At 43.6% G+C, this 25675-nt stretch overlaps 1 protein-coding gene across 1 annotated transcript in view; it reads left to right on the plus strand.

The window, feature by feature from the left end:
• The window catches only part of NEK9 (NIMA related kinase 9), a 51981-nt gene extending 29190 nt beyond the window's left edge, over positions 1-22791 (plus strand). The window contains exons 11-22 of the mRNA XM_007941357.2: positions 607-751; positions 1400-1600; positions 1790-1836; positions 4205-4360; positions 5851-5959; positions 6744-6905; positions 10169-10339; positions 11321-11380; positions 17494-17699; positions 18724-18885; positions 21066-21272; positions 22666-22791. Of these exons, the coding sequence (XP_007939548.1) occupies positions 607-751; positions 1400-1600; positions 1790-1836; positions 4205-4360; positions 5851-5959; positions 6744-6905; positions 10169-10339; positions 11321-11380; positions 17494-17699; positions 18724-18885; positions 21066-21272; positions 22666-22791 (1752 nt within the window). The remainder of the gene's footprint in view (positions 1-606; positions 752-1399; positions 1601-1789; positions 1837-4204; positions 4361-5850; positions 5960-6743; positions 6906-10168; positions 10340-11320; positions 11381-17493; positions 17700-18723; positions 18886-21065; positions 21273-22665) is intronic.
• The last annotated feature ends 2884 nt before the right edge of the window (positions 22792-25675 follow it).

Raw genomic sequence — 25675 nt, forward strand, 5'->3', positions numbered from 1 at the left:
TATGGTGATGCCTTAGAAAGCTGGAAATAGAGATACCGTTTGACCCAGCAATCCCATTACTAGGTATATATCCTAGAGAGGTGAGAACCAGGACAGGAACAGATACATGCACACTCATGTTCATTGCAGCACTATTTACAATAGCAAAAAGATGGAAACAACCTACATGCCCATCAGCAGAAGAGTGGTTGACCAAACTATGGTACATACACATAATGGAATACTATGCAGCACTAAAAAATAATGTAGAATCTGAAGAACACTGCATAATATGGATGAACTTGGAGGACATTATGCTGAGTGAAATAAGTCAATCACAGAAGGACAAATATAGTTGTGGAGGGTCCAGGAAAGGTTTATATATGGTGGAAACTTTCTTTGTTGGTTGTCAGGGGTGGGAGAGGAGGGGAGGGAACACTGCAAAAAAAAAAAAATAAAATAAGCATTGATCCATGTCACTTTAGTTTTGTATATTTTCACTGTACATAAATTATCTTTCAATAAAATGCATTAAAATATGTAAAAAATAAAAATTTTAAAAAGTTATCTTGACAATTAGCTTTTGCATGAAAAGGTAATACTTCACAAGATATCTTTATTTCACAGAACATGCAAGGGGGTACTAAACTCCACGGTCAGCTAGGCCATGGAGACAAAGCCTCCTATCGGCAGCCAAAGCATGTGGAAAAGTTGCAAGGCAAAGCCATCCATCAAGTGTCCTGTGGTGATGATTTCACTGTCTGTGTGACAGGTAAGCTATTGGCAGGAGCACAGAAATGCATTTAATGTAGGATGTTGTGCTTAGTGTGGTGTGGTACAACTAAGGGCGGCATGAAAAGAACCAAAATCATTGGACAAGTATACGCATTAATAAGGAACACCCCCATTCTGCTGCAGTATTAGGGGGTGATGAGCAAGGAGAAGGCAGATGGATAACAGAGAAGAGATCAGATCAGGAGAGATGTGCTAAATGTGTTCAGTTAAGGAACTTATCAGGGAAAAAGAAAGGAATCTCACCACATAGTCAGGGTGTGAATAACACTAAATCAGAAATCAGGAACTGAAATCTTAATTTGCCCTTGTTGGTGCTTGCTTTATGAGTGCTTGGTTGTTCTTTTTTTCAGTCTATAAGATAGAGAAGGCAAGGAGGCCCTACTAAGCTTTTAAGCTCCTTTAACATAATACTAATATGTTTTCTTTTTCCCTGTTGGTGTAATAGTACACAGGACCCTCTAAGTATGAACAACTCTAGATTTGGATGGTCTCTCCTTTAGGATTTCTCTGATGTGATCATCTTGTCTGAGATCATTGGCTGGGAAGGCCCCATTCCAGTCCTGCCCAGGGGTCTGATTGGACAAAGTCAGTCCTTTGAGGGGTTCCATTTTCTTTTCTTTTGCAGATGAGGGTCAGCTCTATGCTTTTGGATCAGATTATTATGGCTGCATGGGGGTGGACAAGGTTGCTGGCCCTGAAGTGCTAGAACCTTTGCAGCTGAACTTCTTCCTCAACAATCCAGTGGAGCAGGTCTCCTGCGGAGATAATCATGTGGTAGTCTTGACACGAAACAAGGAAGTCTTTTCTTGGGGCTGTGGCGAGTATGGTATGTGTAGCCTTGTGTCTTGTGTCCGCTTATTCCCAGGTGCACAAACTGACTCAAGCCTCTGTGCATCCAAACAGCATGCAGCCTCAATTTGAAGAGTGTTAATTCAGTGAAAGAGAATCTTAAAGAACATTTTCATTGGGAAGCAGGCCCTTACTATAACGATTATCTTTCTTATGTATGTCTCAGGACGACTGGGTTTGGATTCAGAAGAGGATTATTACACACCACAAAAGGTAAAATCTTCCTAAAGCCTAGCCTAGGTCACATTGACTTGAGTAATAGTATCCTCTTTCCCTGACTCCTCATATCAAGGTGTTTATTTCTGAAATACTTCCTGTCTGTGAGAATGACAATCTAGGATTCCTGATTTAACATGATAGAGTCTTAGCATCTGACTAAATCATGGGAAGCTGAGAAAAAGGATTCAACCACTGTGGAGTATATACACCATGAAATCACATCTTACTTGGGGACAAACACTGTCTTGGTTCTCTAGTGCTGCTATAACAAATACCACAGGTGGATGGCTTTAACAAGCGGAAGTTTATTCTCTTACAGTTGAAGTCCGAATGCAGAATGTCAGCTCTAGGGGAAGACTAGGCTAGAAGTCTGAGTCCACAGTGCCAGCTCTAGGGGCTGGGTGGAGACCCCTCGACCTTGGACTTCAGCGCTGCCTTCCTGGCCCACTGCAGCAAGCTGGAGACTTCTCCTGTCTCAGCCACTGTAGGGGCTGACAGACTCAAGATTGGCAGGCATTGTAGCAGGCTGATGGCTGCTGAGGCTGATGAATCCAATATTGGCAAGTGAAACGGCAGCTGGCTCACAGGCTGCGAAGGCAAAGATCCCGGGATCAGCAGACAACACAGCAGGCCGCTGGTTCAAGTCTAGGAACTGGAGATGATGACGGGCCAAATGTGGACCCACAATGAGCAAAAAGCCATTTTGGACCTTTCCCAAAGGTTTCCATAATATGCTGGAAGCAAGCCACACCCCAAAGGCAGCTGATTAACTGCTTCCAGCAGATTCCACCATGGAGGCGATAGCGCCACATCCAGTTTTATTGTGGGGAATAACTACGTCCAGCTACCAAGCCACACAAAATCATGGCCCAGCTAAGGTGACACATAACCTTAACTACCACAAGCACTGAAGTCAGCGTGTACAGTGGAAAGGGTCACCTATAGCTGAATATTGATGCCTCTGAATTGTGATATTGGCAAAGAATACAGAAAATACCATGGACTACCAGAAGAACAAACAAATCTATATCATGGAAGAAGTACAGCCAGAATGCTTCTTAGAAGTGGGAATGGCCAGACTTTGTCTCACCTACTTGTGTTAGGTTGTCAGAAGGAGCCATTCCCTGGAGAAGGATATCATACTTGGTAAAGTAGAGGGTCAGTGAAGAGAGGGAAGGCCCTCCATGAGATCGAATTGACACAGTGGCTGCAACAATGGGCAGAGCAAGTGCAGCTAAGGTGGTGAGGGTGGTGCAGGGCCGGGAAGGGTTTTGTTCTGTTGTATATAGGGTTGCTGTGAGTCAGAGCCAACTCGATGGCACGTAGCAACAACACAGCTGGGTATACCTTGGAAAATTCTTCAAGAAGACACTGGAAAGCAGTAGGATGTTATGTGCCGTCGAGTCGTGTCCAACTCACAGCGACGACTCCTTGGGTTTCCAAGGCAGTATCTCTACCCTTATCACATCGTAGCTGTTTTCCATCCTGTTTCTTTAGTTGAACATGAGTTGAAGTAGTTTTTTGTGTTTAGGGATCATGTTGTGTGATCACCCTTAGCACTGTAAGAGTTGGCATCGTGAGAGGCTCATAGGCGCTAAATCCAGCTGAGGAAAGAGCACGGTCACATCTTCTGCCTTACACCAGCCTTAGGGCATGTGCTTACCCACTGGAAGGTCAAATGTAATCATCTATACCATTTACTGTTAACAATTTCATCTACATTTTAAAAATGAAGTTATCTATTGGAACCATCGTCAGTGGAATTCAAGGCTACTCCTCGTCTCCCAGAAAGGCTATGGTGGAGCCTCTGAGGCCTCAGGTTTCAGAGATAGCCATATTTGCCTCAACTGTCTGCTTCCACCGTTCTCCAACCCTGCCTAATTAGCTGTGGAGGGACGTGAGCACATGGAGGTCCTGGCTGCTCCCTCAGTACTCTGTGACTTCACTTATAAAATGACCAGAGTGGGACCCCACAGGTCTACTGAGTTTCTTCTGTGCTTGTCATGGAGCCTTCTGTTTCAGATGACGAAATCAGCAATGAATCGATGCTTCTCTCTTCCCAACTTATTTTGAGAAGTCTACCAAAGTAAGAGCTGTTGCTGAAGCAGACTTTAGCAGAGGCTGTCTGTTTAGTCAGCCTGGTACTGCCTTCTCTAACTTTGTATTTTAAAACTTGAGCTCTTTGTTGAAAACAGTAGCCTCTAAGCTGCTGGGCAAATCTGACAAGAATAAAGCAGCCCTTCTCTGTAGTCTTTTTGCTGAGTACCACACATCCCTTTGGAAAGTATTTGAGGGTTGTTTTTTTCCTACTACAAGTTATGTATTTAGGATTTCTTTTCCCCCCTGGATTTTTTTCTTGCAGGTGGATGTTCCCAAGGCCTTGATTATTGTCTCAGTTCAATGTGGTTGTGATGGAACATTTCTGCTGACCCAGTCAGGCAAAGTGCTGGCCTGTGGGCTCAATGAGTTCAACAAACTGGGCCTCAATCAGTGCATGTCTGGAATCATCAACCATGAAGTGAGTGCCCCCTTTGGTGTCCTAACCACATTGTCAGAACTTCTCTCGGTTGGAATCCCTTGGAATGCTATTATTGGTTAGTGATCATGGAATTTGAACTAAGAATAAAGTGATAATCTCACAGACATTATGTTCAGCGAAAGAAGGCAGCCGCCAAAGAGTACATACTGTCAGATTCCATTTATATGAAGTTTAAGAATGGGCAGAATTAACCTATAGTGGCAGGAACAGAATAATGGTTACCTTTGGGAAGAGGGGTGTAGGTATAACTGAGCAGGGGTGGGAGGCATCCTCTTAGCATGATGGAATTGGTCTGTAACTTGATCTGGGTGGTGGTTTCAGTTATAAACACACAGAAAAACTTACCAAGCTGTACAGTGTTGTATAGTATGCTAGTTATACCTCAATGATACTACAGAGAATAAAGTGATAGAATTCAGGTTCTGCCCTGTCATTGAAATAGGGACTAGAGAATTAATGTTATGAAAAGAAACACATTTCCATGCATCACTTTGCTGGGGAACTTCTTAGATTCATTGCTGTCAGAGAACTAATCCTGTGTCAGTTTATTAAATATAGTTACCATTCTCTTTGTTCAAGAATGTAGTGAAATCAGAGCTTCAAACCGATTTTCATTTCCACCCCCAAATACTGACTCAGATCCGCATTTAACAAGATCCCCAGCTGATTCTTAAGACCTATGAGAATGACCCGACTGGAAATTAGTGGAATTCACCACTGATACTAAGTCACCTCTTTGTCATTTCTAAAGAATCAAGTTAAGAGACGAATTTCCTGACTCAATGAGAAAGATAGAGGTTAGTTTTTAAGCAGTCTTTGAAGTAGTGATTCTCAGTTGGGAAAATGAGTACAGGTTCAGTGTGGTGGCTGAGGAGGCTGGCTGTATAGTTGGAAAAGGCATATTCACAATCACTGTTACTTGATGTGTGTTTTGTTCGACTTGTGAAAGAAAGAAAGAAGGAACTTTGGACTTGTGAAATTTTAAACTTGTAGGAGAGGATGGGTTTTTTATGCTTATCCCAAGGGAACATGTGTTTTAACAAGTTGAGAAATACTGCCCTAATAATGACTTTAGATCACATTAAACTGGCTGCTTTGTCGTGGAGAGCATACTCAGTATTTTAACCCTTTGTCCTGCCCCCGTTAGGTATGCAGAATATATAGTTAAGACAAATGCCAATGATTCTGTTCTGAAATAAATACCTTCTGGGGTGGAGTGTTTTGCATATCCTAATTCAGACTCTAATACTTTTAATTGTTAGAGAGCCTTACTTCATATGCTAATTAAACCCTCTGCTTACCTATTGAGCCTATTTCTTCTATTCTGTTGGAGATGAAAAACTACCTGGCACCTTCTTCTTAGTAACGTGATATGTCTGAAAGGCCTTTTGGCCCTGACCTTTTCTCAGCCTGATCACGCCTCCATTTTAGTATCATGAGTCTTTGCTTTGTGTTTTACCTTGTTTCAGGCATACCATGAAGTTCCCTACACAACCTCCTTTACCTTGGCCAAACAGTTATCCTTTTATAAGATCAGAACCATTGCCCCAGGCAAGACTCACACAGCTGCTATTGATGGTGAGTTGATTTACAGCTGTATACACATGCCCTGGTAGCTCAGTCTTGTTTATTCTATCAAGTATTTTCTTAACAATACATTCATTCTCCTGATTTCCTCCTAGCATCCGGTGTTATCTCATTAACAAGTGAGGTATTCAAGTAGATGCTTTTGTTGATAATTATTATAAATGCATAATAAATATATCCCGTAATGAGAACACCACAACTATAATTCCAGACAACTGTTACCTCTGATTAGCACTTTTGATAAGTGTTCTGAGTTATGTAGTACCCATTTTCTACATTGAAATGCAATAATGGAAAGAAAGTATATTGTTGAGTCACCTATTGGTGTAATTTTGATTGAATCTATAGGGTCACTATAAGGAGCTCTGGTGGTGTAGTGCCTAAGGCATTTGACTGCTAACCAAGAGGCTGACAATTCAAACCCACCAGCCACTTCTCGGAAGGAGGGTTGAACAATCGACTTCTATAGTGATACTGCCTTGGAAACCCAAGGAGGGGTTGCTATGAGTCGGATCAGACTGGACAGCAGTGTGTTTGATTTTTTTTATAGGTCACTATGAATCATAATTGATTCAATGGGAGTAGATACTGCATGTAATTGGTCACAGTTCTTAGATAACCTAGCTGTCCTGGGTCCAGGACTGTGGGCCAGCTTTCTGTTTATATACTCCAATAATCAGAAGCTAGTCTAGTCCATGGAATTCTGTGTTGGTTGTGTTTTCCCTCCATTCCTTGACCCATTTGTGTCTGGTTATTTATTTTGCTTCTCTCTCAGAGCGAGGCCGCCTGCTGACCTTTGGCTGCAACAAGTGTGGGCAGCTGGGTGTTGGGAATTACAAGAAGCGTCTAGGAATCAACCTGTTGGGGGGACCCTTAGGTGGAAAGCAAGTGATCAGGGTCTCCTGCGGCGATGAGTTTACCATTGCTGCCACTGATGGTGAGTCTGCACACCTATTTCAAAATTTCTGGACAGATGACTGTGCTTCAGTCCTCACTTGTTTGTGTAGCTGGGTCATACTTTACTGTTTTATTTGTCTTATACTGGTGACAGTTGTTATTCATACGGAGTTTCATTAACTTTATATATATTCAACTGAAGGAAGGTTGGGCAATCCTACTTCCGTAGTGATACTGCCTCGGAAACCCAAGGAGGGGTCACTATGAGTCGGGGCCGACTCGACGGCACATAACAACAACAACAATATTCAACTGTAGCTTTTTAAAGTCAGACTTCTGGATAATGGCAAATTAATACACTAAGTGCCTGCTTTTTTAATTTTAACTTTTGGTAAAGTGTTCCAAAAATTAGTAAATACTTCTTTATATACCTTTGCCCAGCACCAAGTTCATCTGAGTAAATGTTGGCTGGGTCACTGGCGAGAACGTCATTTGCATTTGCTCCTTGACTGAGGTCAGCCCCACTGCAGTGATGCTCTTAGGGACTGCCGAGGTTGGAAGGTCCCTTCTCCTCTGTGTTGTGTGTGTGTTAGGTATTGTGTGTCTGTCCTCTTTCTTCTCATAGCTGTCTCTTCTCCGCAGTATCTTTCTGTGCTCGTCACAGCTTCTCTTCTTTACTGCCACGTTTGCTGCCCTTCATTTTCTTCTGCTTTTTTCTCTTACTTCTTCTCTCTCTCCTTGCCATCTTCTGAACTCTTTGATTTTTGTAGCCACTTCTTTCCTGTGACTGGTGAATAACAAATCACTTTTCATTTTCTTATCTGTTGACTTATTTCAACTTTTTTTGTTGCAGCCCATGCTCTGAAATATCTGTTTTCTTCTGATCTGTACCTGTTGTGTATGCATGAGGGATGCCAGGAATAGTGTCAGATAATTGATCTGTTACCATATTTGAGTAAGTGAACCAGCTTTCAGAGTGGCACGTCGAGCCCCCTGCTAGCCCCCAAAGCAGGGACTCTAAGGAGCAATCTATTCAGGTCAGACATAGATAAAAGGAAATAGTACCTAGAAGGACAGAGTCCAGATGTCACTGAGGGTGACATTTAGTGCAACAGATCTTTCACAGTACTTTCTGACAGGCCCTTAGAGAGGTGATGTCTCTTGAACAGATCTGTGTACTTCATGAGTTAAACTTCAGAACGGGGCATTCGGTGCCTGGACATATTACCTCGGGGTAAATGTCCCTGCACCACTCTGAACTGTCCTTGGTACGTTCATTCATGTGGCAGATGGAACCTGAATGCCTAGTGTGCTTCAGGCATCTTTTAAGCTCTGGAAGTATAGAATGAGTCTGAGAAAGCCTCTGTCCACCAGGAGCTCAAAGTCTAGCAGAGTACACATGATCTAAATGCATTGGTACGGGCAGGTGTATCACATGTCAGGAGAGCAATATTGGCCTCCTCTAAGCTTTAGAGCTCCCTAGGGTTCAGTCCTCCTTCCACTCCACGTCTTCCTCCACCCCAACCTCCTCTCTGTCCTCTGACAGCTTTCTGTCACCACCCCTGACCTCCAGACTCTTTCATTGAACAGCCCCACTGTTCGGATGTCTAAAGTAGGAAGTTATGTAGTAGCTCAGTTTTCTCTAGTGAGTCCTGATTCACACTTGGCTTAATCACTAACAGCACCCCCTTATTATTCAAAAATGTCCTAATTTGAGTAGCAGTTATAGGCATCTTGGACAATCTTAGTATACCCAAAATCAGACTTCTACTTTTCTGTCCTGACCTGTTTCTCAGTCAGTGGCAGTTTCATTCTGTACCTCCTCCCCGCCATCCCATCCATCAGCAAATCCTGATGACTTCTTCAGAATACATCCAGCCACTTCTCGCCATCTCCATCACTACAGCTGGGCCGGGTCTCCTTATGTCACCAGGATACTGCATTTGCCTCAGCTGGCCTCCGTGCTTCCACCCCCGCTCCCCTGCAGTCAGTTCATGTGGCAGCGTACAGGATCCGCTAAAATACCTTCTGCCCCAAACTTCTAGTGGTTTCCTGTTTTAGCCATCACAGCCAAAATCATGACAGTGGCCTGCATGGCTCTGTATGACCAGGAGCCCAGCCACCTCTTCTGCCACCACTGGCCCCTCTCTTACTCTGCTCCAGCTGCAGGGCCTCCATGTTCATTTCACTCGTGTCACCTGCGCAGAGTTTGCCTTGCTGTCCTCGCTTCCTGGAAAGCTTTTCCCCACACCTCCACATGGCACTCTCCCTCGTTCAAATAGTTCTCTGCTCCAATGTCAAAAAGTACTTCTCATGGAACCCCTGAGGCTGCGGCCCCTCACTGCCCTTCAGGTCTGGAATTGAATCCACTCCCATGGCTTCCAGCCAAACAAAAGACAGGCATATGAGTTGAACATTTATACTAGGTAGATACACTCTTAGGAGAGAACAATCATGGGAGAATAGAGGGGCTGTGTATTCACAGGGAGACAGCTCATGGAGCCAGAAGTGCATGGAGGGATGAAAGCAGGGAAGAGGTAACTATGGGGAGGAAGTGGGAGGGGAGCTGTTGCACTGTGGTAAATTGTAGTCAATGTCATGAGACAAAGTGTATGTGAACTGCTGTATGGAAAGTGATTTTGCTCTGTAAACTTTAACCCAAATCACAATAAAGTAAAAGAGTACTTTTCGGACTACCATTATCCAAAGCAATGATACTCCACCAGACTCTGTAATTCCTCCTTTCCACTTATTTTTCTTCACTGTTTATCTCTTCATAGCATTTATGACTGCCTAAATTAGTAAATGTTTATGTATTCATTTTCCTCCCCCACTAGAATGTCAGTTCCACGACGGCAGGCATGGTTTTGGTTCACTGCTCTGTCCCCAGCCCCTCAAACAGTGTCTGTCATGAAGTAGATGCCCAATAAGCAATGGTTGAATGAGGTACGAAGAAAAAGTTGTTGAATGAGAAAGTGAATGAATCAGTGGGTGGCAGTACATAGGAGAAGTGGTCATTTTCACCCCAGTAGGATCGGGAAGACTTTAGGCTTTATATAAGGAAGGTTGGGCAATCATGCTTCCGTAGTAATACTGCCTCGGAAACCCAAGGAGTGGTCGCTATGAGTCGGGGCCGACTCGACGGCACATAACAACAACAACAACATAGTAGAATAAGCAGCTTTCCCTGGCTCAGCATGTACTGGGAAGTTTCTCTGGCTCTAGGACATAAAGAGGGGAACACAGAGAGCTGGGAAGCTGTTGTCCTGTTAAACTATCTATTTAATTTTTTTTCTTTTCTAGATAATCACATTTTTGCCTGGGGCAATGGTGGTAATGGCCGCCTGGCAATGACCCCCACCGAGAGACCACATGGCTCTGATATCTGTACCTCGTGGCCTCGGCCGATTTTTGGATCTCTGCATCACGTCCCAGACCTGTCTTGTCGTGGCTGGCACACCATTCTCATTGTTGGTAAGGATTTTGTATATGTGGGGTTAGGGTGGTTTTCACAGAGGCTAGACCCACACCTAAGGTGTTAGTGGTCACATTCTTAGATACAGAAGTATCCTGAACAAAAGAGACTGCTTCTATAAGTCTTGTAATGGGCAGGGATGCCATACTTAGTGGTAGGAACAGAACAGTATCATTTCCATATAACTCTGTTATCTTCTGCCTCTTGACCATTCTTTAACATAGTCTCTTTGGTCTCTGTCTGGCTTTCCATATTATTTGTTACATTTTGTTTTTCACTAATTAATTTGTTACCTGTTTTCATGAGAAACTTAGTATACTTTTAAAAAGAAACTTTAAATCATAAATGCTTTCCACATAAAGATTACTTTGTTATGAACAAATCATAAAGGCCTGGGTGAGGTTTACAAGTTCATCTTTAGATCATTGCTTCTCAACCTTGGCTGTACATTAGAATCCCCTGGGGAGCTTTGAAGGCACTCTCGTGATGAAGTGGGTAAGGCATTTGGTTGCTAACCAAAAAATCAGCTGCTTTGTGGGAAGATGAGGAAATCCAGTCCCGTGAAAAGTTGTAGCCTTGGAAACCCAATGGGGATTGCTATGAGTTGGAATCAACTCGATGGGTAGTGGGTTTGGTTTTTGGTTTTGGGGAACTTTTAAAAATCCCATTGCCCAGACCTGACAGCCTCAGACCAATTCATTGAGCATCTCTGGGTTGAGATCTAGACGTTGTTACTTTTTTAAAGGTGATTCCATTGAATAGCCAAGGTGAAAAACTGCTGTGTTGGATAGTGAATATAATTCATGTAAATACTGATTCTTAGCCTATGATATTAATTTTTGAAACAGTAGCTAATAATTATAAAGTTATCTGGAGTCAGGGATAGCATTTATTTCCTGAATTAGCTCTCTCTGCTGGTCTTCTCACTTTCCCTGTGTTTATCTGTATACAGTGCTTACCTGTTGAATGTTTTTCCTCAGAAAAAGTATTGAATTCTAAGACCATCCGTTCTAATAGCAGTGGCTTATCCATCGGAACTGGTGAGTAGCCATTTCTCAGGTACCAGTGATTTCCTCAAGTGTGGGTCATTGGGTTGGATTCCATGCATTCTCCAGATCTCAAAAGAAAATAAGAAATTTCTTTGGGCAATGAGGAATACAGTGATTAAGAGGGAGGTGCATGTTTTGGTGCGTTTCGCAATCAGTTAGGACTTTTACATTGTGGTCAGGGAGAGTGCACCCTTGCCTCCCTGCAGATGGAAGTGATTAAGTGGCTTGCTCAACATTGTAATGTGACTTATGTACTGTTCTTTCCTTTGTATCCTAGGGGCTATGGGTTCTTTCTGCCCTTTACTTCCATAGTTTTCCCAGGGGAATTCCAGTCTACAGAAATAGTACTTCAAATCGTCCTCAGAATTAAAACTCAGCTAAACTTTAAATATTGTTAGGAAAATCAGACCAAAATTCTGATAATTTTCCATTGATTGTTTTCTCCATGGCTTGCTATTGTTTGAAACAATGCCAGGAAATTGAATCTCTGTTCCATTGGGGTTTTCTACCTGTCAGAATCTCTGTAGGTCTCTGATGTTTCAGAACCTGCATTCTGATATTCTGTTGAATCAAAACAGTAAAAGAGGCAGAACAGAAACAGGTTAATTCCCTCAAAAGAAACAGTTGCAAGTCTGATCTAGACCTGTTGAACTTTAGTTCACACTCACATACCCCTTATCCCCCCTTTTATTGGCTTGCATGAAGCATTTGTTGTTCAGCATGTCTGTTTGTGCAGGCTGATATCTGTCGCAAATGATAAGGCTTTCTCTGCTAAGCACAGCTGTTCTATTACAATTTTGTTTTGCTGGAGTGGTATTTAAAGGAAAAACATAAGATTAAAAGCAAACTTCCTCTGGCAGGAAAACGTAAACTCTATAAGAGAAGAGATTTTTGTCTTCTTTGGTCATTACTTTTATCTGCAATGCCTAGAACAGTGCCTGGCACAGGGTACGTGCTCAATCAGTATTTGTTGATGAAATTTGCTATAACCACCTAGTGGAATATAGAGGAATGAAAATGATCATCTGCAAATATTTCCATAATATAGAATATAAAAAGCAGTTTGTAGCAGGGTACATGTCTTTTTATTTTTGCTTTGGACGTTGTATTGTGCTTTGGGTGAAAGTTTACAGAGCGAATTAGTTTCCCATTCAACAATCTATTACTGTTTGATTTCGTGACATTAGTTGCAATCCCCTCATATAACAGCACACTCTTCCTACCTCCTCCATGGCTTCCTCATTTCCATTTACCCATCTTTCCTGCCCCCTCCTGCCTTCTGCACTTTCTGTTTGGGCAGATGCTGCCCTTTGGGTCTCATGTAGTTGATTGTTCTAAGGAGCACGTTCCTCACAGGTGTTACTGTTCACTTCATGGGCCTTTCTGTTGTTTGTCTCAAAGGTGATCTCTCAGAGTGGGTTCATTTCCAGGTGTGAAGTCCTACCAGGCTGTATCAGACCAGTAAGTCTGGTCTTTTTCATGATTTTGAATTTTGTTCTCCATTTTTCTCCCACTCTGTTCAGGACCTTCTGTTGTGATCCCAATCAGTGGTCAGTAGTGGTAGCCAGGTTCCATCTAGTTCATCTGGTCCCTGGGCCATGGAGGCTGTGGTTCATGTGGGCCATTAGTCCTTTGGACTAATTGTTTTGAATCTTTGATTTTTTCACTCTTGTTTGCTCCAAACAGGGAGACCAACAGTGGTATCTTAGATGGCCACTTGCAAGGTTTTTAGATTCCAGTCACTACTCACCAAAGTAGGATGTAGTATATTGTCTTTATGTACTATGTTTTGCCAATTGACCTAGATATACCCCAAGCCTTTGGTCCTGAGCCCTCAAGTGCAGTGACTCAGTCCCTCAAGGTGTTTGGTTATAGCTAAGACGTGTGTATAACTTTGTCCCTTGTATGCTTTACAATCAACTACATGAGACCAAAAGGGCAGCATCTGCCCAAACACAAAGTGCAGAAGGCAGGAGGGGGCAGGAAAGATGGGTAAATGGAAACGAGGAGGCCAGGGAGGGAGTGGGAAGAGTGTGCAGTTACACTGAGGGGGTTGCAGCTAACGTCACGAAACTGTTATACACGGATGTTAGCAGCACATGCAAATGCCTGTGTAGAAGTGTTCTCTGCCAGACCTGTCCGTGCCTGTGGGTGTGCTCCCATACACCATCCCACATCTGTTCATCTTACGCCCTTCTGTATCCCCTCGTGAACTATGTCATCCCCGTCACTGTGTGTGTACTAGCATTTGCCCTTGCTGATTTTCACTCTTGTGTACCTCCCACTGTCTTCTTTTGCTCTAATCATGTGCTGACCTCCCCTTTATTGTGTATTACCTTTCCCTTCACCCAAGTTAATACATGTCTACTCTAGTAATTTTCCGTCCCTCCTCCTCCCATCCCTGGTAACCATCAAAGAACGTTGCTGTGTGTAATCTTTTCTTGACTTTCTATAATACTCATCTCATAGAATATTTGTCCTTTTGTGATTGACTTATTTCACTTAGCATAGTGTCCTCCAGTTCATCCATGTTGTGAGATGTTTCCTTGATTCATTATTCTTCTTTAATATGGCATAGTATTCCATCACATCACTGAGGGACACTTAGGTTGCTTCCATCTTTTTCCTGTTGTAAATAATGCTGTGATGGGTGTGCATGTATCTGTTGTGTCACAGCTCTTGTTTCTCAAGGATCTGTACCTAGTAGTAAGATTCCTGGATCACATGGTATCTTTATTTCTGACTTTTAAAAGGAGTGCCATACTATTTTCCACAGTGGTTATGTGGTTGTACCATTTTACAGTCCCACTAGCAGTTTATGAGAGGTCAGTCTCCCCACACTCTAGCTGGCATTTGTTGTTTTCTGGTTGGTTGGTTGGTTGTTTGTTTTGATCATTGCTATTATTGCTTGGGTGAGATATATATCATTTTTTTTTCATTTGTATTTCTCTAATGGCTAGTGATCAAGAGCATCTCTTCATGTGTTTGTTGGCCTCCTGCATGAAGGGCGTGGGGGTAGTTTTTTCCAATCCTCTCTAACTTCATAAGGGAGAGAGAAATTCACTATCAGCACATCAGCCCAAGGCTGATTCCTGTGAGGCAGAGGAGGTCAGACAGGCTGCTACCGTCCAGCCTTCTTGGCAGTTCTGACACCAACCCTCCCTCCCATGGCACTCTCTGCTTCTCTACTGGGTTTGATAATTTGTTGCAATGACCACATAGAACTCACAGATGATACTCATGATTATAGATAGGGTTTACTAAGGAGCACCAGGTTACAGTTCAGGTTCAGGAATGCTGATAATACAATTCTTGGATCAGGACAGCCTCCCCTTGGCCGTGCCCTCAGGCATCCTTCTCTTTGGCTCTTGGCCTCTTGGCCTGGCCTCTGCCCTGCTCAGGCAAGTGTTACAAAGCTGTTTCAGTTCTGTGGATAGGTATACCCCACTCTGCCAGCAAGCATCCTGCCCAGAGTTACTCAGCTTTCTCACATTATGGGGCTGGCAGGCCTGCCGCTCTGTCTCATGTCAGTCTATTAGTTCTGCTGCCACTGTCTCTCTCCCATCTCAGCACAGGGATCTTGGGTCCCAGGACGCACTCCACTCCCACCTTCCTTTATCTTCATGGTAATGAGATCCCCCTTTTCTCCCTGTGGGATGCCTGATTTTAACCCTAGTGAGATGGCAGAACTGACCAATCCTCAAGTTAGGGTTCCATACACCTTTATTCCATGGTCCCACTCCCATACGGGTACCTTGTACGTTATTTATGTTAGCAAACTGTCCAGTCCCCTTGGTGGGCCACAAGCACCTCAGATTTGCATAGTTCCACCCAGTCATCTAGTGGGAGTTACAAAGACCATGGCTAGAAGGGCCGTACTAAGTAATTGGCTGCACCACACTGCCTGAATGTCTGCTTTGGTGAAGTGTCTGTTCATGTCCTTGGCCCACTTTTTAATTGGGTTGTCTGTCTTTTTGTTGTTGAGGTGTTTAAGTTTTCTATAAATCTTAGATTACATGATTTTATACAGTTCCAAAATGAGCCAAATAAATAACACATGTTTAAAGATGCACAACTATGTGATAAAGCTGTGTGTTTCTGAAGCAGAGATATAAAACATAAAGCTAATCGGAGTGTTTTTATCTGAGTGGGAGCCCAACAAGGAATTCACAAGGCAGATACAGGTGGTCTTCCAGTTCAGTGCTAATAGATCTGTCTGTGATCATGGAGATGTTCTGGATCTGTGCTGTCCAGCATAGTAGCCACTAGCTACATAGGGCTGTTGAGCACTTGGAAAGCAGCTAGTGGGATTGAGGAACTGAATTCTAAATTGTATTTCAATGTCAGTGACCACATATGGCTGGTGGATAGCACAGCGCCAGATCTTTGGATGGTAGAGCCACATGGTTATTGTTAGGTGTCAGAGCTTACATATATATTAAAAATAGTCTTGTTGTTATGTGCTGTTGAGTTGGACCCGACTCATAGCGACCCCTCCTTGAGTTTCCGAGGTGGTATCACTATGGAAGTAGATTGCCCAACCTTCCTTCGGAGGAGTGGCTGGTGGGTTTGAACTGCAGCTTTCAGGTTAGCAGTCAGATGCCTTAGGCACTATGCCACCAGAGCTCCCAAAACAGTTCCACCAAAATAGTCTTAGGAAAATAGTATGGTGTAACAAGTAGTACCAAATAGTTACAAGTGTAATAAATAGTAAGCTTCAGAGCTTGTTTTGGCATTTTCAGTTCTGCTGCTTCAGTGGGATCAGAGTGTGGTGTGCTGGTCTTCAGTCCAGGAGAGCAGGATAGCAAACAGCCCTGTATGGTTCACCTTAGCTTATACCATGCCATTGTTTGTTTTTTAGTTTTGGCAAATTTAGTTTAATTGTCTCCTTTAACACATATTAAAATCCAATTTCATTTTCTTACCACACATGAGCTAGTCTATCTAGGTAACTTGGAATGTGCAGAATGATATGAAGGAACAAGCTATATTTGAAAAATTTATACAAATAGTTCTCAAAGAAGGAGCCCTAGTGGCACAGGCTGCTAAGTGAAAGGTTGGCGGTTCGAACCCACTGGCCGCTCCATGGGAGGAAGATGTGGCAATCTGCTCCCGTAAAAATTGCAGCCTTGGAAACCTTCGGGGGTAGTTTTACTCTGTCCCATAGAGTCATTATCGGAGCTCTGGTGGTGTAGTGCCTAAGGCATTTGACTGCTGACTGGAAGGCTGGTAGTTCAAACCCACCAGCCACTCCTCAGAAGAAAGGTTGGCAATCTGCTTCTGTACACATACCATCTCGGAAACCCAAGGAGGGGTTGCTATGAGTAGGGACTGACTCGAAGGCAGTGAGTTTGGTTTTGGTTATAGAGTCATTATGAGTCGGAATCAACTTGACAGCATTTAAGCCTCATTAATGTTGAAGAGTTGACCATTTGAGTATTTCCCCAGAAAGGGAGTTGGTGGTGAGTTTATTTCACTACTTTAAAAGATGTTCGACTCAAATGTTAAAGAGCTTTTGTATAGGAGGAATGTCTGTGGAAGATGCTAGACTCTGAATTTGTCTGTTCAAGAAGCAGAGTAAGTGTGGATGTTCAGTCTGGTGAGCCACAGCTAAGGTGCCTGTTCAGGACTGCCTGGGAGCACTGATGGTCTGCCATGGGTGTACAGATGGGTCAGTGTGGGGAGGAGGAGTGAGTCATTATTAGAAGATACTGATACGTGTATACTTCAGGTAAAAACTAAAAATTTAGTCCCACATATCTGACTTGCACTATTGCTATTCCACGTCATGCAATTCTAGGAACCTTTCCAGGAGTGGGAATCCCTGGTTGGTGCAAATGGTTAGTGCACTTGGCTGCTTAACTGAAAGGCTGCCTAGCAGTTCAAGTCCACCCGGAGAAAGCTTGGAAGAAGGGCCTGGCAACCTGTGTCTGAAAGATGGGCCAGTGGACTATAGCTATGCTCTGACCCACGTGAGGTCGCCATGAGTCAGAATGAACCTGACAGCAAATGATTGGGTTTCCCTGGGTAGCTGGGGCTGGAGGATGGTCAGGCTTCCTTGTCTCACAGCAAAGCTCCATACGTCTTTGCTGTGTATTTGTCAGTGGTTCAGAGCTCCAGCCCGGGAAGTGGCGGCGGCAGTGGTGCTGATGAAGAGGACAGTCGGCAGGAATCTGAAACTCCTGATCCAAGTGGAGGCTTCCGAGGAACAATGGAAGCAGACCGAGGAATGGAAGGTTTAATCAGTCCCACAGAGGCCATGGGAATCAGTAGTGGGGCCAGCAGCTCCTGTCCTGGCTGGCTTCGAAAGGTAACTGCCGTAGTGGGAACACGTCAGAGAAGGTATCAGGCCCTGGGCATGGAGAAGAGAGGAGCTGTCAGGAATGTTTCTCACTCCCTTGACTTCTTTTGCAGCAGATGCTTAGTTTTCTGATTTCTGCCTGGAACGATTTCTACCAGATCTCCCATCCTTTTCTTCTCAACAAGATGATATATAAAATATTCCCATATCCATATTACTTCAGTGAATGTAAATTAATACAGCCTTCCTTGAAGGTAGTTTTTAGTGTGGGTGGGTAAAAATTAAGCTTACAGATTTTTTACTGTGGTTTTTAGAAGTGGAATATTGGGGCAGTTGAAATGCCTTATGTTTGGGAAATGGTTTAGAAAGTTGAGATGCAGACATTAAATTGTTGTTCACAATGTACTGATAAGCAGAAAGGATAGAATATTGGGGCAGTATGGTCTCTTTTTTTCCAGAAAATATGTAATGAATGCCTACAAAACTATGTTTGAGAATTTTAACAGTGGTTTCTCTGAGTGTTGGAATTACATAGTTTTTTTTATTTCTTCCTTTGTCCATTTGCATTTTTTTATTTTCTACAATCAGCATTTACAGTTTGTGAAATCTTAAAATTTTTATGAAAAAAAAAAAATATGACACTTCCAAAAAGGCTAAACTCACTGGTTATTTGAGGATTATGATAGGAGGAAACAGCACAGTGCTGTGTCCAAAGCTTCAGCCCCAGCCCTTAGCAGCCTCGCAGTCTGCCCCTCATGACCACCGCACGCTTCCCACCACACTGAATATGTAGAGTAAGTGTGATGGGGACACTCCTGATTGTTTTCCTGACTTGAGTTTGCATTACTGTTAGTCCTCTGAGGACAGATAGCAGGTTGTCAGCCAGCAGGGGAACTGTGTTGTTGACCACAACAATCCTGCCCACTAGAGGGTGATGGTGGCTGCCATGACAGCCAGAGCCAGAGCAAGAGAAGGGAACTTGGAAAGTAAACTGCTGCCAACGGAACTGCTAAGATCTTTCTCGTGTGTCTAGGAGCTGGAAAACGCTGAATTCATCCCCATGCCTGACAGCCCCTCGCCCCTGAGTGCAGCTTTTTCAGAATCTGAGAAAGATACCCTGCCTTATGAAGAGCTGCAGGGACTCAAAGTGGCCTCTGAAGCTCCTTCGGAACACAAGCCTCCAGTAGTCGCCTGGGTAACTGAGCTTTCTGCCTTTGAATCACAACTAGGTAAACAGTGGCTGTAAGCTGTGCCCAGTTCTCCTGGCCTCACTGTCAACTCCGGCCTCTTCATTGGCTTCCAGCTGCCCTGCTTCAACGCCTTACCCTGTCAGCAGGGTAAAGCCCCTCCCAGGGCTCAGCTCAGTTGCCTGGGGAAGATACTTATCCTTTCACTTTTCTGACAGGCTAATGCCTTTCATCCCCAGAAGACTGTCTGTCCTTTCCCTCTGCCTTAAAAGTACCAACATTGAAATTCCAAAATCCAGGTTCCGTTTAGTAAGCATGATACTGCTAGGTTGGTTTGGACACTCTAAATATAAGTAAGTAGTTATGCTTGTTGTAGTCTAGTGAGGGAGCAACACAGGTAAACCTAATCTTAATAGAAACCAAATTGTGATCAATAAATCTATAAACCAAGGGCATCAAACTTTCTCTATAAAGGGCCACATGGTAATTATTTCAGGCTTTGCGGGCCGTACACTCTTTTGCAGCTACTCAACTATGCCATTGTAGGATACAAACAGCCATAGATAATACCCAATGAATGAGGCTGTCTGTGTTTCAGTAAAACGGTACTTACAAAAATAGGCAGGAGGCTGGATCTGGCCCATGGGCTATCATTTGCCAGCCCCCACCGTAAGCAAAATACAGTAGAAGAAGAGGGAAAGATCCAGGCTACGGTCATTGAAAAGCTTTCTAGAAGAGGTATTAAAGCTTGTGAAACTTCAAGGTAAATGTTTTAGTTCCTCTGGCAGATGTTGTTGTTGTTGGTGGTGGTGCTATTGAGTCAGTCCCAACTCATAGTTACGTCCAACAGAATGAAGCCTGCCCAGTCCTGTGCCATCCTCACAGCTGTTGCTGTGCTTCAGCCCATTGTTGCAGCCACTCTGTCATTCCGTCTTGTTGAGGGTCTTCCTCTTTCAGTCACCTTCTACCAAGCATGATGTCCTTCTCCAGAGACTGGTCACTCCTGACAACATGTCTAGAGTACCTGAAATGAATTCTCACCATTCTTGCTTCTAAGGAGCATTCTGGCTATACTTCTTCCAGGACACGTTCCATGACAGTCCATGGTATATGCGGATTCTTGGCCAATACCATAATCCAAAGGCATCAGTATATCTTCGGTCTTCTTTATTCATTGTCCAGCTTTCATATGCATACGAGGCAGTTGAAATATCATGGTTTGGGTCAGGTACTTCTTAGTCCCCAGAGTGACATTTTTGCTTTTGAACACTTCAAAGAGGGTTTTTGCAGCAGATTTGTCCAATGTAATACGTAGTTTATTTCTTCATTGCCACTTCCATGGGCATTGATTGTGGATCCAAGCAAAACGAAATCCTTGACAATTTCATTCTTTTCTCTGTTTATCATGTTGTTGCTTATTAGTTCAGTTGTGAGGATTTTCATTTTCTTTATGTTGAGGTGTAATCCATGCTGAAGGCTGTTGTCTTTGATCTTCATCAAGTTTTCTTTGGTTGTGTCATCTGCATATCATGGGTTGTTAATGAGTATTCCTCCAAACCTTAATGCTATATTCTTCCTAGAGTCCAGCTTCTTGGATTATTTGCTCAGCACATAGATTGAATAAGTGCAGTGAAAGGCTAAACCGTGACACACACCTTTCCTCGTGTTAAACTATGCAGAATCTCCTTATTCTATTCAGAGGACTACCTCCCGGAATTGCTTTGAAGAATTTAAAGTTTGATCCTTCTGTTTACTCAGCGCATCTCAGATCTCTTTTTAAATGTGATCCACTCCATCTCCTGATAATTGACCATTTGAATCCCAGTGTCTTCACTAAGATGAGGAGGACACAGTGTCCTCACTGTATCAGAAGGACTTTTTATAAACCAAAGCATGCTTTACCCCACTTCAGTATTTTAAATGAAAGCATATTAACGCACTTTAAAGTTTTTCGCAAAGTCCCCTAAAATCAATGCATGTTGTTCTTCGTAGTGGGGGCTGAGGCGCTGAGGGTCCCTCGCCCTATGTTAGAGTCAGGTGCTACTGTAACCTCAGTGCTTTGGTTCTTTTACATAAGTTTCACATTCTATCTTAAGGTAGAATTTGAGTGTACTTACAGGAAGTTTGGATGGGGGTCCTGTGGCACTTGGGCAGGTCCTCCCGTGAGCTGTCCCTCTTGTCCCTGCAGCCTCCTCGGCTGACTGCCGCAGTACCGTGTGCCGGGAAGGGAACACCGTTGGCTCCCCCGGCCTGTGCATGCAGCACTCTGCAGGTAGAGGTGGAGAGACTGCAGGGTCTCGTGTTAAAGTGTCTGGCTGAACAACAGAAGCTACAGCAAGAAAACCTCCAGATTTTGACCCAACTCCAGGACAGGAAATTGGAAGGAAGGCGGCAGGTGAGAGCCTTAAAGCAATTCCATTTCTAAGTCTGCTTTGAAAAATCACAGAAACAAAACACCAAGGACTAAAAATAGCCTTATTCCTCTGCAGGTACTTACCTTTTAGTGATGCAACTTTTGTAGTTAATCCCAGAACCCTTGGGACTTGTTCAGATGCCTGGATCGAGTCACTTTCATCATTTAACTTCCGTTGCTTTCTCTTTTACGTTTTACTTTGTAAAATTTTAAATATTACAGTACAATAAAAACCAAACCAAACCCACTGTCATCGAGTCAGTTCTAACTCATAGAGATCCCCGTTGGGTTTCCAAGGCTGTAAATCTTTACAGAAGTAGATGCCTCATCTTCCTCCCGTGGAGCAGCTGGTGGGTGTGAACCGCCAACTTGGTTAGCAGCCAAATGCCTTACCCACTACACCACCAGAGCTCCTTGACAGAACGCTGAACACCCACATATCTACCAGCTGGATTCAATAGTTATTAATGTGTTGCTATCTTTACTTCAAATATGTATGTGTATAAATATATACATTTTTAAGTAAATTATAAAAATCATGGTATAGCTCCCCTAATTCTTTATGTTTTTTTCCCCCCAGTCCAGAATCCAGTCAAGAACCCACTTTTAAGTCTTTTAATCTAGAACGGTTCTTCCACCACCAGCACCATTTTTTAGATTTTATTTTGTTTCCTTTTAACATATTTTCATGACATTGAATTATTGAAGAAGCCAGGCCAGAAACTTAATAGATTGTCCCACATTCTGGATTTGTTCTGTTTCCTTGAGGTGTTAACTTGCTCTTTTGTCACCCTGTATTTTCTGTAAACTGGAAGTTAGATTTAAAGGCTTAATTTCATTCAGGTTAAACATTTTTGGTGAAAATACTTTACTGTCTGCAATGTTGCTCTCTCTGTATAGCGTGAACTAGAAGTAGGGAAATAGGGTTCAACTCTTGGCTTTGCCATTTGCCGACTGTGTGTGTTTGGACAAATTATTTTGTTTTTCAACTAGAAGAAAATAATACCCACCTTGTATGGCTGTTTTGAGAAATGAATGAAAGAATGTCTATGAAGGTATTTTGGAAGCAGCATACACACTTGAGGTCAGTGTGATGATTGACGGCTGTAGCATGCAGGAGAATTGTTTTGCCCAGGACCATTCCAGTTTTAAAACCAAGAGTTCTGCATCCCTGTAATCCTGGGCAAACCAGCATGGTTGGTCACCTTACCTTCAGCACATGTGAAAGTGTCAACTTTATCTAAGGGTGTGCTTTGGAGTGCCTCACAAGACTATCACTAAAGTTTGGAATTGAAAATTTACAGTCTTGAATGGACACGACTGCTGTGACTAGGTGGCGCTGTTTTTAATGTGGGACTGTGTTTTATCTGCATAGGTGGGGATGCATTCCAAAGGAACTCAGACAGCAAAGGAAGAGATGGTGGAAGTGGATCCAAAGCCTGACTTAGATTCGGATTCCTGGTGCCTCCTGGGAACAGACTCCTATCGATCCAGCCTTTAGTCTCCTGAGCCCTATACAGCCCCAGGAAACTGGGGTCCAAAGAACTTGATAGCACACTTACTGAATGCAGAGAGCAGCTTTCCTGGCTTTGTTCACTTGCAGACAAGGAGCGCAAGGCAGAGGCTCTCCGGCACTTTCCATGTACATGTGGAGAGTGGCATTGCCTTTTAGATAGGATCTAGGAGTGATTTTACTGTTTTGCAGAATGGAAGGGCCCCATGGCCCTGGCATTGTCCTCAGTGACTGCCATAGCAACAGCAGCTCTGTACCTCATCTGTTGATCCCACCTTTGAAGAGGAGACACAATGCTCACCTTAATTGCGCTGGTAGCAGCTTGTATCCCATTTATCATTTTCACCATTGATTGGAAGCTGCCTTGGGAATTGAGCACCAGGCATTGCACTTCTGGGTGGGGAAGGACAAGTATAAAGCTGGAGTGGGCTGAACCAGGCGCGGTCCATCCAGGATCGTCTGGCTGGTGTTGAAGTGTTCTGAGCCCTCTCAGGAGCCCTGAGCCCAGGAAAATATGTCTGGTGGAGTCAGCCTAGGGCTTGTTTTCAGAAAGCTCAGTTACTTTATGCAGCTAAATGCTTTAGGAGGACTGAAAATTTGTCAGTGAGAAGTAGAGAAGGACGGGCAGGTCCCACCTCATCACACAGCTGGAGTTTCAGGCTGTGGCTGATAATACAGTATGGGATTTCCTAGTTTTGGAAGATACTGCCAAGAGATGAGGTGAAAAATTGAGTCAGTGGGGCAATAGGAATGGCCCTGAGAATCATGGGGGGAGGGGGTCCTCATTTAGCTGCCTCTCTGTGTACCTTGGAGAAGCCTAGAGGGACTCTGAAAAGGCTGTGTGCCTCTACCTCCATGACCCTTAGCTTAGGGTTCTAATCTGGACATCAGCAGCCCCACCCACTCCCTTTCTGTATGTCTAGTCAGTATTTTTCCCCTTTCGATGTATTATGAAGCCATATCAGAACCAGTAAATCTGTATCATCTTTCCTACTTGAGTGGCCCAAAGCCAGTACCAAACTCTGGGATCCCCAGGAGCCTAGCAGAACAGATAGAACCTGCCAGGTGAAAGGAATTTGGCCGAGAGCTCACTTCTTACCCCGTACTCATTGTGTCCTTGCAGACGGGTGCAAACTAGCCCAAAACAGAAGTCAGTCCAGAAAGAACAAAACGTTGTAGATGGAATTCTGGGCAAGCACTTGATGGTTTCCCTTAAGGATGTGAGCTTTGTGTTCCCACCTAGGCTGTGAGAAGCTCGTTTAGTAGCCTTGGTAACACGCTGCTTTGATGAGGCTCACATCCTACTTCCCTACAAACAGGTAAATTTTGTTTCATTTTCCCCAAACCAAAAAATGGATTTTGCTGTCTGTTTAGGACTGTGGGAGGACCAGAGCAATGGAAATTTTGCCATTTCCCTGAAAGCACTGATGTAAAGGCTGCTGCTTGGGGAAAACCCCTTACTGGGGATGGGCAACTCTGTTCAGTGGGCTCTTGTTTGGTATGATGTTCCCATTGTTTTCTCAGTTCTGGAAAGCTTAGGACAGTAGAACTAATGTAATCACTGAAGCCTGTTCTTGAAGTAAGAGAAGGGGCCATCCCTGGATTAAGGTTACAAATTCTGGGGACTTGAGATTTGCTATAAACCCTAGCAGTGGGTTGTGGTTCATCATGTAAATGCAACTTTGGTTTTTTTTTAAAAGGACTGACTGGCCTTTCATGTTCCTGTATCCCTCACCATCTCAGCAGGCCTGAGAGGCGAGGTCAGTTTGGGTGTTAATCATAGTATTGCTTCTGCCGTGGGATGAGGGGACACAGGCATGTTGCTAAGACTGTGGGATGAAGGTGACAGTGAAAGGCTGAGAGCCCTGCTCTTGTTCCTGAGGGGCTTCATTCCCTCTCAGTGGAACGCTGTGTCCATTTTCTCTGGGGTGTTCTCTTAGGAAGTCTAGGTTTGCTATCAGGCTGGCTGAGAATTTAAGTTCTGTGCCTTAGAGACAATTTGCACTTTCCCAAATTGTGCCTGGGACAGCCATATGATTCTTCCTACCAAACAGCTATGCAAACAAACCAGTTCAGAGGTGGCAGGTATCTGTGCATTGGATGAAGAGTGAACGGTGAGGCAGCGGAAGTGCCTTTGAATGATTTTTCTGCTGCTAATTCCCTTTTGAATTTTGTCCCGTGTTTCTTTATGCAGTGCTGGGTGTTCTAGTCTTCCAGTAGTATTGCTTTTGAGTTATGATATAACCTGCTTACTCCTCTGCTCTGACATTGTTGCTGAAGAACTAGCTTGTTAGCCAAATGTTTGAAAGGTTGAGGGTGGAGTGGTTTGGCATTTCTGTTTTAAATAAACATTTAAACTCTCAACCAGTGCTATGCCTCACTAAGCCTATATGTGGACCTTAGTCACCACACATAAAACATTCAGATTCTAGGCCTTTGTGAATCTTCGATTCAATGATTCTTTATATAAATAAATAAATGTCACTGTAATAGCAACAATGCAAGGAACAGTTGCACAAAAATGATTTTTTTGCTCCTTTCCTATTTCTTGCCAGCAGAGTCATCTCTTCTATCACAGCTTTTTCCGGCAAAACTTAAAAAATATGTGCAGAAGGAGAAAAATATGAGCCACCGTCTTGGTTCTCTAGTGCTGCAGTAACAGAAATGCCACAAGTGGGAGGCTTAGCAAATGGATTTATTCTTTTACAGTTAGGAGGTTAGAAGTCCAAGTTCAAAGTGCTGGCTCTAGGGGCTGGGTGCAGGCCCGCTAGAGCTGGAGACTTTTTCTGACTCATGCAGCTGCTGGCTGGTGAGGCTGATGAACTCCAGATCAACAGGTAAAATGGCACAGTCCTGAGATTAGCAGACAACA

This window comes from Orycteropus afer, unplaced genomic scaffold (genome assembly GCF_000298275.1).
Source record: "Orycteropus afer afer isolate SDZICR_OR568_19922 unplaced genomic scaffold, OryAfe1.0 scaffold00079, whole genome shotgun sequence".
NCBI lineage: Eukaryota > Metazoa > Chordata > Mammalia > Tubulidentata > Orycteropodidae > Orycteropus > Orycteropus afer.